General features: G+C 40.9%; 1 protein-coding gene across 1 annotated transcript in view; it reads left to right on the top strand.

Annotated features, from left to right (window-relative positions):
• Positions 1–4,264, top strand: part of ZNF385B (zinc finger protein 385B) — a 313,747-nt gene extending 309,483 nt beyond the window's left edge. The window contains exons 8-10 of the mRNA XM_034654810.1: positions 592–770; positions 1,336–1,437; positions 2,907–4,264. Coding sequence (XP_034510701.1) covers positions 592–770; positions 1,336–1,437; positions 2,907–3,125 — 500 coding nt within the window. The 3' untranslated portion in view covers positions 3,126–4,264. The remainder of the gene's footprint in view (positions 1–591; positions 771–1,335; positions 1,438–2,906) is intronic.
• Positions 4,265–15,219: the final 10,955 nt, after the last annotated feature.

Raw genomic sequence — 15,219 nt, 5'->3', positions numbered from 1 at the left:
TGTCAGAGATGAAGACAAATATCTAAGCTTAATGTTCACTGCAACACACTTGGAAAAAAGAGAAACAATTTAAAAGTCCCTCAGTAGGGAAACGTCGAATACATTATAGTAACCCAACATGAGAGAATACATTACTCAGTCATTAAAATGTACTTATTAAAAAAATATATGATTTGCTGTGTGAAATTTTCAGGATATTTAGCTAGTATGATCCCAATTTTGAAAATAAATACATATTTTTACTAAACAAAACAAAACCTGAAAAAAAAAACCTAAAATGATAACAGTGGTTATCTCTGAGTGGTGAAAATATAGGGTAACCTTTATTATGTTTCTGTATATTTTCCATATTTTCTCCCTAATATACTCATGTTTTCCCATTTTTTACAACAAAAATGTGTTGAATAATCAGCATGATTGTTTATAATAAGTAAAGTGCTTATAATCAGCATTAAAATGATTATTAAAAAAAAAAGCAATGAGAAATTCAGCCTGAAAAACTTCTCAAGGATAAGAAAACAAAGAGCTATTCATATATCTATTCAGTTCTTAACTAGCTATTTACTTACTGTATGTCTCTTCCTGTCTTAGGATCTAAACACAAGACCATGGTTGAAGCTCGGAACGGGGCTGGTCCAATTAAGTCCTATCCTAGACCTGGATCAAGATTAAAGATGCAGAATGGCAGTAAGGGCTCAGGACTACAGAACAAGACATTTCATTGTGAAATCTGTGATGTTCATGTTAATTCAGAAATTCAACTCAAGCAGGTAATGTATCCTGAATTAGTATTCACTGTGGTTTGGGCCACCACTGGCTTGTGTATCTAATCTATATAATGGCTCTCACTGGGCTCACAGATAAATTTACTAACCTTTATACAATGCATACAGTATACAATATGCCGGTGCTGATGGAAGAAAAAGTTAGGACCAAATCCTTGCTCACCTTTATTATACGGCAGATCTGGGCTAGATGAGCACAGCGTTCAACCTGGAGCTTATAGTCAGTCGAGCAAGAACTTCTGGAAGACAAGATGTTCAGTCTTGTCTTTCAAAGACCAAAATCTGGTTAGGGAGACAGACTCATCAGTCAAGATGGTAACAACGGGCAAAGCAGGGTAAGTACTACAGAGAAAGGAAAGGAAGAAAGGCATTAACAACTGAGTGGGGAGCAAGTCTGAATTTTGAGAGTGTGGTGATCTTATCCACACCACCTCGAAACTGCAGACCCATAACTGGGAATGAAGCAACCCGCTACCTCTATCTAGGAAATATATTTTACATGGAATAAAGCTCACATTTAGGTTCAGCTAATGCATCACACTTTTTTCAGCACATTTCTAGCCGAAGGCATAAGGATCGCGTTGCAGGGAAACCACTGAAGCCGAAATACAGCCCTTACAACAAACTCCAGCGGAGCCCGAGCATTTTAGCAGTAAGTTCACCTCACCTGCTCACTTGCTCACCTGTTTTGTGGGTCCACCTTTCCGGTTCGGGCAGGGGACTGTGGGTTAGGAGGGCCTAGGGACTAACTGGCCCTGAAAAGTTTTGATTTTCAATAGCCCTCATAGACAGATGTTTGGAAGGAACTGCTTAGTCCCTGCTGTAGGACACCTTGAAGGCAGCTGCTTTAGGGAAGAGAAACTGAACCTCTTTAAGAGCTAATACCTTCCTATTTACCAGGACCTTTTCAAAAGACTACCTTCTTTAGCATATAAAGAAAAATAAAGGCTCAGGAACAAAGACAAATAATCCTGAGGAATCTTGGAATGTGTCGAACCTGGGAAGAGGGCTTGCTTTCCTAAAACAAAACTCCATCCATGTAATACCCTCCTCCTTTCTAGAGAGCTCTCCCTCTCCTCCCCTTCTGGCCCCTCTCCACCCCTCCTTCTCCAGAAAGTCAAGTGGGCATTTGTATTACTCTCTTTCCCTGTCTAGCAGGCATGTTGGTATTCAGCCTGTCCTACCTGCTCTCAGATATGTGCTGTTTTCAGTTTCTTTGCAAAAATACCCAGGGGCGCCAGCAATAGATGTCATATAAATACCCAGATGGATGGATTTCATAATCTCCCTGGGACTTAGCCCAGTGTGGCATTCCATTTGAGGTTGAAGCGGGACTGGCCCGCTGGAGGCGATGCTCCCAGCTTCTGCAAAGCCTCCCTCTGATGCTGCAAGCAGGTGTTACCTGCATTAAACAAATCCAGTGTGCAAAGCTTCTCCTGATTGCAAGAGAGAGAAATTAAGGATTGATTTCTGACTTCACAGGAAGATTCCACCTTGGGATTCCTTTAAAAAGAGAACGTTTCTAGCACACTTCAATCATTCCCAACGACAGAAATTGGAGTTAGCTTTTCAGGGAATACTCTTTAAGTGGCCAGAGAGAGAGGTGTACACGGACTTTGTTTTCATGACGCTTAACAGGTCCCTAAGGCCCTGAACCCCAGTTATGTCACCCAGTGCAGCTCTTCAGAGAGAAGTGAAGGGTCAGGCGCACTCCCCCCGGAAAACCTCTCTCAGCGCTGCACTGTGGTTTACAAGTAGTCAGAGTCTTAAATTGAGCTCCATTATCTAAGCAGGAAACCTTCTGGGTATGTCTGCTTTTTCTTCGTGAGAAGCAGCTTCGGCACAAAATAGCTTTAGCATCTATCTATTCAGAGAGCCCCCCTCCCCCGCGTCCTAGTGTCCAGGGGCAAAGGCCACCCGAAAAAGAGTTGAAATGGAAACAAATCAAAGCAAAGGTAGGCCAAGAGCCTCTGAAAACCAGCTTTGTGAAAATAATTTCTTGGCTTCTGAGAGTCCCGATTTTTAAAAGCTCACTTCTTAACGTCTGCGTCGTGAAAAGATGTCCGCGGTGCTCACTCAAAACCCTCTCCCCACCCCGTTCCCGCTTCTCTCCCTCCGCAGGCTAAACTCGCATTCCAGAAAGACATGATGAAGCCTCTGGCCCCGGCCTTCCTGTCCTCGCCCCTGGCGGCGGCGGCGGCGGTGTCGTCGGCGCTGTCGCTGCCGCCCCGGCCGTCGGCGTCGCTCTTCCAGGCGCCGGCCATCCCTCCCGCGCTGCTGCGGCCGGGCCACGGGCCCCTCCGCGCCACGCCCGCCTCCATCCTCTTCGCGCCCTACTGACGCCCGGCGCCCCGGGCCCCCCGCCCCGGCCCCGACTCCAAAGACTAGGAAATCACTAGGCTCAAGAGTGCTTTTAGGGACCGCTCCCCCGCTTAGGGATCTGAGCAGCCCAGGCTTTAGCCCCCTCTTCCCTCCCCCGGCCTCCCCCACTCGATTTGTGTATCTGAGATCATTGGTTTCTTGCAAATGTATGGGTCAGAAAACAAAACAAAACAAAATGTATCTATATACCATTCTCTGACTCTTTTTCCACGGGTGTGATCTGGCTTAGAAATGATAAGGAATATTTTCCTGACAGACTTGAAAACTAGGGTCTTCCTCACACGTCTGTAAATAACTCTGGAATCCAACTGGGCACATTCTAGTGTGGAACAAAAATAGATGAACACAAGTGCTCACTTGTGGACACCATCTTACCAACGGATCACAATGTTTTCTTTTCTGTGTACTATTGTCGACAGGGATCGTGTACTGTTTTAGACCCAAGTACTGTTGTATCCTGTGTAGTAATAGTTCTGTATCTCTTGTCTGAATTCAACATTTTTAGTTGCTGTGTAAATGTTAGGAAGCAAAGTAGCTTTGAATTTTTCAGAGAACAAAAGATAAAGTAATGTATTTTCTTTATTTCACGTTTTATTTGGTGATATTTAAAAGAACTAGAAAGCCATATAACATAGCTATAATTACTACCTGTTTGCTATTTTTGTTTAACTTATTTTGTAGCTTCCTCACTAGTTTGAGTTGCTAAGCAAATGTATACAACCAGAAAAAAGAGCTTCCTAAGTTGCGCATTTTTGCACCTCTTGTGCATTCTGCAAGGAGACAACGAATCCATGTATTTCTACGTAATTATCTTCTTCATTTTTAACCTGTTTTCATTTGTAATGATGCTACATAATTTTGTGGCTCCCTAATGCAATAATGTACAGAAGATAAAAAATTTATAATTGAACAATTTGTCTTTCTGTTCACCAGATATGTTGCAGGTCATGCTCCCACGCCCCCCTTTCTAAACTGGTATTAACAAGACTGGAATATTTGTGGTATCAGGGGCAAGAGGTATCATAAAATAACAAAATAGCGAGAACTCTTTCAGAGCATCTATATCTGCAATCTGTAAATGGTAAAATGTCTGTGTATTTTTTTAAATGTACCTTTTCAATAAAAGTACAAAAAGTAAAAATCTGTTTGTGTTTTTCAAAGTTATTTTCTCCTGAGACACTTCAATTTGAAATCATCTGATGAACGATTTTCAGTAGGTGCAAAGATTGCTCCTTACATATTTAACATTTTCAGCTCTTATTTGAAGCATTTTTGTCATGTTTATTCATTACTGTTCACAGCATCTGCGTGAGGCAAGACTTTACTGCTCTTTTCCCACTGAATCCCTAAGAAATCAGCCCAAGTCGTGAGTGTAGCCTGATAAAAATTTGTGACTCTGATTTTTTTTTTAATTTGTTCCAAGTCTTCTAAATCCCTAGCCCATCTTTCATTTGTGCCCAAGGCATTTATGATCTCCTTCTCTTCCGCTCCTCCCCCTTCACCTTCTCTAATCAGCCCACCCCTTTTTTCTTCTACCTCATTCTCTTTTTAAGTGTAAAGATCAACACATCACTATTTGTTCCGGTTATCTGCGTAACGAACTACCTCAAAACCTCGTGGCCTAAAATAACAACCATCTTATTATATCATGATTTCAGGGGTCAAGAATTCCAACCAGGCTTGGCTGGGCTGTCCTTCTATTCGAGGAGGCATCAATATGAAGTGCCTAGTTGGGGGAGGGGCGGTGTCTGGAGGCCCAAGATGGCTTCACTCACACGTGTACCTGGCTGGAGATGGTGGCTGGAAGACTGAACTCTATTGGAACAGTTACTGGAAGACCTACACATGGCCTGTCCAGCTACATGGTCGTAGGCAGTGACATAGTAACTCAGGGCTCCCAGAGAGAGCATTTCAAGAGGCCTGGGTGGAAGTCAAAAAGCTTCTTATAAAATTGTCTCAAAACTCCCAGCATGTCACTTATACTGCATTCTATTGATCAAGCAAGTCACTAAGGCCAATCCAGATTCAAGGGGAAGGAAAATATTCACTTTTCAATGTGAAAAAGAGCAAAGAATTTGTGGACATCTTTAATCTACCACTCTGTTACAGAACTTTGAGGGGAGTGGTAACAAAGCTATGACAGAGCCCCCCACCATAAGTTCAAACCATGCCAGTTCTTTAAAATGAGAAGAATTGGGGTGGAGTAGGACCTAAATTCTCATTTCTAAAAAGTTAAGGCCAGTGGATGGCGGTGCACCTGTGCTCCATGGCAAAAGGCTTCTTTTGTCAAAGATTTTATCCAACTGTTTGAAAACTGTTGCCCTTAATATTCTAGGCTTATAATCAGGTTAGTGTTAGAGACTATTAAAATTCCAGTTTGACGTTCAGAATTTGTTTGTTTTAATATGAGTCATTTCAACTCTATACTAGTTACACTAAACCTTGGTTGGACCTTCAGACATGGCTTAGAAACATCATGCTGTGAAAGAAATGTGTTTCTGTTTTACACTGTGGAGAAGTTTTTTATTGTTATGAACTCCAGTGACAATTATATTTCATTTCTCTTGTATATCTTCTATCTCATTAATGTTTACTGCCATCCTCAAAAATTTTTAAATGTCAGTATTTAATTAGACCCAGGATTTTGCTGATTAGATGTCTAGTTTAAAATTTTGAAACATCACCTCAGGGAAGAAGTACAAAAGAATAGCAATTAAAATGCATGCCTCCCAAAGTAGCCATGGGTAGCTCCAAGTGATGACATATACAACACTATCGAACAGATATAGCTTATGCACCCTAATTCTGCGGTAGCACAGTGGGTCAGTCCTAAGCGGATGTGCATATTTGAACTAATAACCCTTCCCATGCCATCTACCCCTCCACTTATCGGGAAGGTTAAAAAATGCGCTGTTTACTCTGACGTAGTCCAGCTCTGGTTTTTGTAGAATATGAAAATTGATCTCAGATAGGATTGCCAGATGAAATATAAAACACCCAAACAAATATGAATTGCAGGTCAACAATGAATAATTTTTAATAGAGTATTTTAACAATTTTAGTAGGATATTGCACATGGTTATAAATACATCCCAGAAATAAGTACGCAATATTTGGGATGTACTTATACTAAAGAATCTTTGTTGTTTATCTGAAATTCAAATTTAAGCCTGTATTTTTACTTGCTAAATTGGGCAACCCTTGTCTCAGGGGCATTCCTCTTCATCTCAAGTACCATGATTCTTCAGGAAAGAAGTGACCTCTTGGGTATTCAGAACTAAGTAACAAGATTTTAAAGGCACATTGTTAGATGCACTCAAAATAGGCAGAGGAAGAAACTTGCAGTAAATAAAAGTCAATGATATATTGACATTGGATAGGACCAGGGCACGGGAAAATGTAGCTACAGGTGCCCTCACTGAAAGCCACACTGATAGCTGCTTAACAAAACTAAATGATTGTAAAAGCAAAAAAACAATTTTCATTTGTATTACACACCAAACATACTGTACCTGATTTGCTCCTTCTCTGCCCTAAGAGAATTCCTATATTCTGGAGCAGAATTGGTTATGTTTGTGTAGAATTTTTCTCTCAGAAAGCGCTTTAAGGAGAACTATACTACAGTTAATATAGGTGAGAAAGGGAACCATGGAAATTCCCACTGGGGGAAAAAAAAATTAAGGAAACAGAGCTGATAGAGCGTCAGGTGGAAATGGCGCTGTGCTAACACTCCCTTAGGAATCTACAGTGACTCACTGAGAAGACTGAGTTTGGGGATGTTTTGAGAAATGGGCATCCACTCCACATGGTGTGATCAGAGAGGACGATGTCAGGAGGGGAGACGTGAGCAGGAACCCTTTGACAGATCAAGTCAGCATCAACACGTACACCCTTGGTAAGCACGAGCATCTTCTGGTAACAGGCAGAAGGACTTTATTTCACCCCGGTAAGCCTGCTAGGTGGATTCTGGCCTCTCTTCAGTGTTCCTTCCACCAGATCCTGATTTTGTTAATATGATGGCCCTCAGTTGACATCAGAGCTGACATGGCCTCTCTGGGAAAATTACCAGTTTTGGTACTTTGGTGGGCTGAGGAGGAGCTGTGTAGTGTAAGAGCAAATTCCGCAGGGGATGCTCATCTCTGCCTCCTTCCTTTCTCCAAGTAATTAGCTCCGTAGGGGAATTCATCAGGGACCTGGCGCAGGCTCTCAGAAGCAATGGAGCGTGACTGTAGGGAATTGCCCTGATTGCTTTGGCTAGAATTTCTAAAGCGAGAGTGACAATACAATGTATTCTTTTACTCATACGTGCTCAAGCTGTATCAACCTCTGGTTGTCAGATCCCTTCTGTGGCTACAGTGACGATATCTTCGTGTCATATTCATTTTAAGAAGTCACTTATCTACAGAGGATTAGACAAGTTAGTCATTAAGCACCTCCTTTTCATTTTTATTACAGCGAAAATGTAAAATTAGGATGGAAGAGAATTAAATAAGAACAACACAATTTGGGGCACGGTGGCTCAGTCAGTTAAGTGGCTGGCTGTCTTTGGCTCAGGTCATGATCCCAGGGTTCTGGGATTGAGCCCCACGTCTGGCTGTCTGCTCAGCGGGGAGTCTCCTTCTCCCTCTCTCTGCTTGTGCTCACTCCCTCTCTCTCTCGTTCTAATAAATTTCGAAAAATCTTTAAAAAAAGAATATACAATTTCCATTCAAAAGACATGAATTCAAAACCTATCATGTCATCAGTTTCGTAGTTCTATGATTTTATGTCAGAAAATGATTTTATGTCATTTTCCCAGAGTCCCAGTTTCTCACACATATAAAACAGGTATCATGGGACCCAACTCACAGGGTGGTTCTGAGAAGCTAATAAAACTAAACATGTAAAATGTCACTGCAAATCATAGCTTGCTATGCAAATTTTCTTCTGTGGATAAATGAAATTATTTTTTCTCACTTTTGATTTAATTTTAAGTAAATTCTCTCAAATCAGCCAATTTTGAGACTTTAGCATTAATCTAGACTCAGAGAAAAATACGTCTGTAATGGAAAAGAAACAGTAAATTCACTAGTTGTAAGTTTATGTTCCTACTCACAAGGATATAATTCAAATAAAAGTAATCCAAAATGACAGAACCGAAGTAAATGCAAAGTGTTTGCATACCACAAATATGTTTGAATTTTATGTTTTATATTCCATATAACAAAAATAGAGTTTCAAGTTGTAAAAAATCAAAAACTCATGTTGCAAAAAAAATTACTACTACCATTATAAAAAATAAAAAGAACTTCTTTCTCATATAAAAAACTAAAAATCAATATAAAGGGAATTAAACATAGAAGAAAAACTAAGAAAAATATTTATAACCCATATGAAATATAGAGTTTCATATCCTTATTATACAGAGAACTCATAAAATGGGATGGGGGAACACATCCAGAAAAGAAAGACAAACAAACCAATAGAAAAACAGGTGAAAAGGTAATTCAGAAAAAACAAAATATCTGCAAATGCTTAAAAATGTGAAAAGGTGTTTGTTATCACTTAATACAAATGAAATCAACATTTTTTTGATCTAGTATATTGACAAAAAATAAATAAATTTTCTAGACCTTGTATCAGTGAGAGTGGGAAAATGGACACATTCAGGCATTGTTGGTAGTAAGGAAAATTGCTTCAACTATTCTGGAAGGATGGTGGGTCAATATATATCATCACGTCAATTACACATAACATTTGGCCCAGGAATCCTATGTTCAAGACTTTATCCTAAGATACTAATCCTGTAAATGTAAAAGATTTATGCACAAATACGTTTCAAAATAGTGGGAAAATATTCATCCATACAGAATGAGCAAATAAATTATGAAACCCATATGTGGTAGGAAATAGAACAACCATTTAAAATGATGACATGGGGCACCTGGGTGGCTCAGTCGGTTAAGCATCTGACTCTTGATTGCAGCTCAGGTCTTGATCTCAGGGTAAGGAATTCAAGCCCTGTGTTGGGCTCCACAGTGGGCAAGGAGCCTACTAAAAAAAAAAAAAAATTAAAATGATGACATAATTCTGTAATTACTGACATGAAAAGACGTCCATGATATGTGTCCAAGTGGGAGAATAAAGGTTACAGAACATGTTTAGTATGATCACACTCATATTAAATTTTAAAACTATGCCTGTATGTTGGAGAGATGTCTGATAAAAGTGGTTATCCAGACTGATAGAAGAAGTTACTCCTGAGTTGTAGATTTCCATATGGCTCTATATTTTATTTTTAATTTTTGGTATAATTTGAATTTCTATAAAGAACACATGTTGCTGTTTCAGAATCATGTAAATAAAATATAATGCAAATATAATCGGTTGTCCCATTATAACCAAAACAAATCACCTCCACCACACAATGACAATTTCAGAGGAATCCAAGGAATTTTAACTGAAAAATAAATGGGTAATAAATATCAAATAAGAATAGTTAATTATAAAAACACAAAGCAAGGAAAGATCTTTAGTGTTATTTCAGATATTTTTTTCCTGCCTTGAGAAAAACTGTTTTCCTGGCATATTGAAAACCGCAATCAAGTTACTTTCCCAATTGCTTAAATAATGTAAAAAGCATCTTTTTTCTTAAAGATTTTATTTATTTATTTATTTAGGAGAGAGAGAGAAAAGTGGAGGGGCACAGGAGGAGGGAGAGGGACAAGCGCACTCCACGGGGAGCCCAGCATGGCCCTCGAGGGGGGCTGATCTCAGGCCTGAGATCATGACTGAGCTGAAATCAAGAGTCAGACACTTTACCAACAGAGCCACCCAGGTGCCCCTGTAAATAACATCTTAAGGTTGATGATTCTCAATGCCTCTCAAACAGATTCTTCCCACCTTGCTCCCATGTCTGGGCTCTTTTGTTGTTACTCAACCAATTCTTTGGGAATTGTATGACCAGTGCTTAGATTCACATAGCCTCGTTTGTTTTTTGACTGTGAAAGATTGTTGCCTATTTATTCAAGTAATGACATTATTATAAGATCAAAATACATTCATCTCTCACTGCTGATTGGAATTGCATTTTTACTATAGCATAAGTAGGGCTCTATATATAGCATATAGAGTTTGGTGAATAGGCTACCAACCGAAAGAAAAAGCCGGGCTTCCTTTTTCCCTCCATCAGAGCATCACCATCCCAGGCATATTTATCTGATGTTTCATTCTCTGCAGTGTAGGCAGTGGGGAAGAATTGCATGTGAAAAGAACACAGACTATGTAAGTATGAATAGTTAGGAAAATTTCCTTGAAGAGCCCGACAGCATTTAACCTATGCAAGGCCCCAGATTTTCAAATGATAAAACGACAATGCAAAACACAGTCTCCCTTTTCCTGACAAGGAGCCAGAAGACTATCTATACACTCTCGCTAAGACAATTCATTATCTGGATGCCAATAACTATTTCACTTTCCAGTAAATATAAACAGGTGGCATATGAGACAATGTTAACATCGAAGCTTGCACAATAAATAGCAAAACCCTCTAGTGACTTAACACTCTGCACTTCGATTTCTGGTTCTAAAAGACAAAGATCAGTAGGCTCCCCCTTGTAGCTCCTGATAACAGGAGGCTTTTCTGAAATGCAGTATCACTATAGATAGCTGGAAGTCAAGTTCACATCTTGGTTAAAACAAAAGGCTAGATTCAACTCTCACGCTTACACTTCGCAACATGGCTGAGCCCATTTTCAATCAATATACTGAGCAGTGGAGCACTGAAATCAGTTTGGAAGTCAAACACTGAGCAAGAGTGGAAAAAGTGCCACTGGTCTCAAACCAGAAAGCAAGGCTTTTAATAGGGTGGTTACTTTGCTTTGTCTACAGGCAAAAAAAATCTTGAACTAACGGCTGAGTCTTCACTGAGGTACAAAGTACAACCTGGACTGCAGATTCTGAAAGGGTAGTGTGAGCATCACCTGGAGAATTTGTTAAAATGTATATTCCTGCACCCCATCCCCTAAGATTATTATTCAAGAGGGCGGGAGTGATGCCCAGAAATCTGCATCCTAACAGGCCCACCCCTTCCCCAATTCCCCCACCCAGGGTCACATGGAGAAGACAGGGAACAGTCTGGCTCATAAAATCAAAGAGAGCTTTATGGGCCTCAGGATGTCAATAGACTCCTGGGTCTATGCAGTGCCACGCATCAAGTCCACAATGAAGCAGTAAACATTTCCAAAGACTACATTGGGTAGACCATACTTCAGGCTAAAACTCCAAGGAACTCCATCTCCAAACAACCAAATACTTTCAGGCAAACAGTAAAGATTTTCAAATGTCCTAGAAATGAATCTGCTTGTCTTTTCCCCCTTGCAAACAAAACCCTACCTATAGCCCTTACTTAAAAGCAAAACAAACAAAAACAAAACAAAACAAGTAGTCCGTAGTATATGATTCTAGGTGTTCAAGACAGATAGAGGAATCAAAACACCTCCAACTTAAGAAGAGAAATAAGAGAAAAGAGATTCTGGGTGTTTATGAAAGACTTAGGCTAGTTCTTCAGTAGCCATTTTAGGAAAGTAATATTACTGAGGTGGCTTGCAGAGTGTGATCTCTAAAATGCACCCATTATTATTAGGGACTAGGAAAGCATGACTTTATACAAACATAGGAGAATATACCAGAATACCTTTCAAAGAATCCATCTCATGATTCTAAGAAGCCTACTATGATACTAAAATTTGGCTACTATAATACTTGATTTATAAATCAAGAGATCGGGTGTCAACCTAAGTTTATTTTTCACATACATGAATCTTAGTCCTTTCAGAACCAAGTGTCTCTTGGTTTTATTTAAATCTTTAGATAGAACCCTTTCTAGAAGTTATTACTGATTGTCCTCCCTTCTTAAGCACGATATACTGGTTATAATTCTTTCTTGATGATTCAAGTTTACCACTAAAACCGTCATTCATGGCACATAGGTAGACAATGTCATATAGTTATGGAAAGAACAATGGGCTGAAAATAAGAATTCCCAAATAACAGTCCCCAGAGCCTACACTTACTGGGCACATTACCTTAAGCAAATTTGAGACACAGTATCCTCATCTCTAAAATAGGGGTGATACTACTTGTCTGGCATATACCAAAATTTACTATAAGGATCAAGTAAACACAATTATAGTAAGTGCTGAATACATTTTTAGCTGTCATATTATTGGCATGGCACTATTGCAGGCACTTCCCATGCTCAAGAAACAGATGAGGAACCGAGACCACAGAGATGACGCAGCAAATTCATCCCAGACGGCCGCCTTCCGTATTCTGTTGCCAGTGCCACCAATTTCCTGTCCAAGTCCTGGGAACCACTTGTAGAAACACAGAGCTTGTGAACTCCTTACAGAGGTTCCTGCTGAGACATGACATCTGCGTGGTGTCATAGGAAAGAGCTCTCAGTTTAGTCCCACTGAAGAGCCACTTATGGTGGAGGCTCAGACCCTGGAAAGACAGGAAGTGGGTAAGAATGGTTTCTGCCTTTGGGCTGCTGAACGTGCTAAGAAATAGGGGGAGGGGGACAGTGGTGACAACACGTATGAATAGTACTTCAATATATAACAAGAGCAGGGAAATAAAGAAATATATACATGTAAACGTATGTATATCTATAATAGCAAAGGGAAGACAACTAGCGCAAGGGGTGGGGGTGACGCACGGGCAGAGTGATCACATGCCCAGGAAAACTTCCTGCAGGACAGGACAGCTCAAATGGCAAGAAGAAAGAGCATTCCAGAAGAAGGAACGGCATGAGCCAAAGCACAGAACTATGAAATACAGAGCCTGGAGCCTGGAGGAAGCTGTGAGCAGTTGCTCCCGCTAAAAATGAGAGGCAGGAAGGGTAGGCGTGGGCTGGGGGTACGTGTGGATCCGTCATGAAGAACCTCCTATAGACGTCTGCATGAAATCCTGTAGCTTGTGGGATCATTAGAGGATATTAACTGGGAGTAAAATGATCAGATTTGCATTTAGGGAGCTCTTTTTGGTGGAAATAAAAAAGAGGGATTGGAGAAAGTGATGTGGACCAGAGGCCGTTATGAGGCCACAAACATGGCCTGAACGAGGGCCTCAGTCATTAAAAACTATGAAATGCTCTAGGCGGCAGAAACCACGGCACAGAAGCCAAGCTGAGCCGCAGCAGCAGCGGCAGCCCAGGGCAAGCTCGCTCCTGGCAGCTCAGGGGCAAGCCCTGCGGCGAGCCCAGCCCAGGCAGGGGCTCACCCCGCCATCTCCCGCACCCCCAGTCCCGGCGAGAAGGAATGATGGGCCCAGAGTCACAGCTGCGGAGCGAGGAGAACGACCTGCCCTCATCCTAGCCAGTCCCAGACTAGAATATTCTCTGAGTGCCACCATCTGCTTTTTGGTTGTTGTTTTCTTTAGCGTCAGGTGGCAAAGCAGTCATTGCTTGCCTAGTAAGTTTCCACGCCTGGAGAACCAGCGCAGCTAGAGTGTTAGAACTGTGTGTAGAGCAAGAACAGAGCTCCCGGGGCAGCTCAGGGCTGCTCCCCGGAGGCAGGCACACCAGAGCCATTCTTCATCTTTCTGACCTCCACTGTCGCAGCTCCGCCACAGCATGTTTTCCCTTCTTACTTTCAGGGGTTGCACACTGTTTGTACGTTGACGATGTCATTGAAATGGCGTCCGGACATGTAATAAATTGCTCTCATACCACACAAATAAATCATCTTTTTTTTTTAAAATAATCATTTTCTTGGGATGCCTGGGTGGGGCAGTTGGTTAAGCATCTGACTTTTGGTTTCAGCTCAGGTTGTGATCTCAGAATTGTGAGATCAAGCTTCATGTCAGGCTCCATGCACACACAGAGTCTGCTTGAGACTTTCTCCCTCTCCAGCTCTGCCCCCCTTCTCTCAAATAAATAAGTAAAATATTTTTAAAGATTAATTAAATAATTAATTCTAAAAACCTATTGGAGCCGTGGTCTCAGCATCACATCAGCTAAACCAAGATCTCAGGTGGTGAGTCCTGGGCATTGATAGGAAAATAAACAAACTATCCAGGTGATTTTAATAAGAGCCAGGCTTGAGACACACTAATCATTTACAGCTGAAGAGGCACCACAACTATGAAGGCAAGAGGAGTTGGGTGCCTCCGATCACTACTATTTGAGAGCAAAGTACATCTTCCAAGCCCGAGGAACAAAACAAACCAACCAACTTTGAAAGGTATGTGAGTGGTGGGGGAGGAGAGAATATTTTAGTTAAATGATGTCCTGTTTTTCCTCGGAAATGCTCTAATCCCCCCATGGGTGGACCTACAGACCCTTTGGAACTGTCATCCGGCACGATGGCACTATGAAATCGGAGGAGAAAATGTTACCAATGTGTTGCTAAACTTCTGATTGAAAAGCATACACTCTGGAAGTGAATATCCTAAAATTATTGATCTAAACATGAAATTCCTGAAGCAGCAAAGAGTAATCTGTTAGGCCTTTGATGCTAGAGCAAAATAATTTTAATTACATAAATGTCCACTATCTATACAAATTCCTGTGTGGTTGACCCCAAAAATCATCATAGGAAGTTGTCAACGTATTGAATTCAGGTCAGGAAGGTTTTCACATCAAAAAGCAGTATTTGGGTACGTTAGGCCACTTTTGTATATTATGGTGATAATGAGGATGGGGAAATATGAACCCACATACTTAATAAATAATAAATAATGACTAGAGATACTCATTCTAGGAAGTCATGGATGCTTGTGAACCATGACGGTGCTGAACAGTCTCAAGTAGGTTGTAAGTATCTTTATCTGCACTGAGTGTGAATTTTGCCAGCCCCCACGTGATAATGTTCTCTGATCTCTGCTCTGAGAAGGTACGTCCTTATAATCAGATCCTTCTTTTGAATTTTGCCCCATTTTGCTTGCCAAAAACAAATCCTTTGGCAAAGGGCTTTCTCCTTTAGGGGTGCCCCTGATGTCTAATTACCTTGTGCTCCAACTACGAGTATCTCTGAGAAAAGTAGGGTGACTCCCTTTTCTGCATCCATTG

Source organism: Ailuropoda melanoleuca, chromosome 2 (genome assembly GCF_002007445.2).
Source record: "Ailuropoda melanoleuca isolate Jingjing chromosome 2, ASM200744v2, whole genome shotgun sequence".
Classification (NCBI taxonomy): Eukaryota; Metazoa; Chordata; class Mammalia; order Carnivora; family Ursidae; genus Ailuropoda; species Ailuropoda melanoleuca.
Note: the sequence above shows the minus strand (reverse complement) of the source record. Positions and strands in the feature narration are given on the sequence as shown.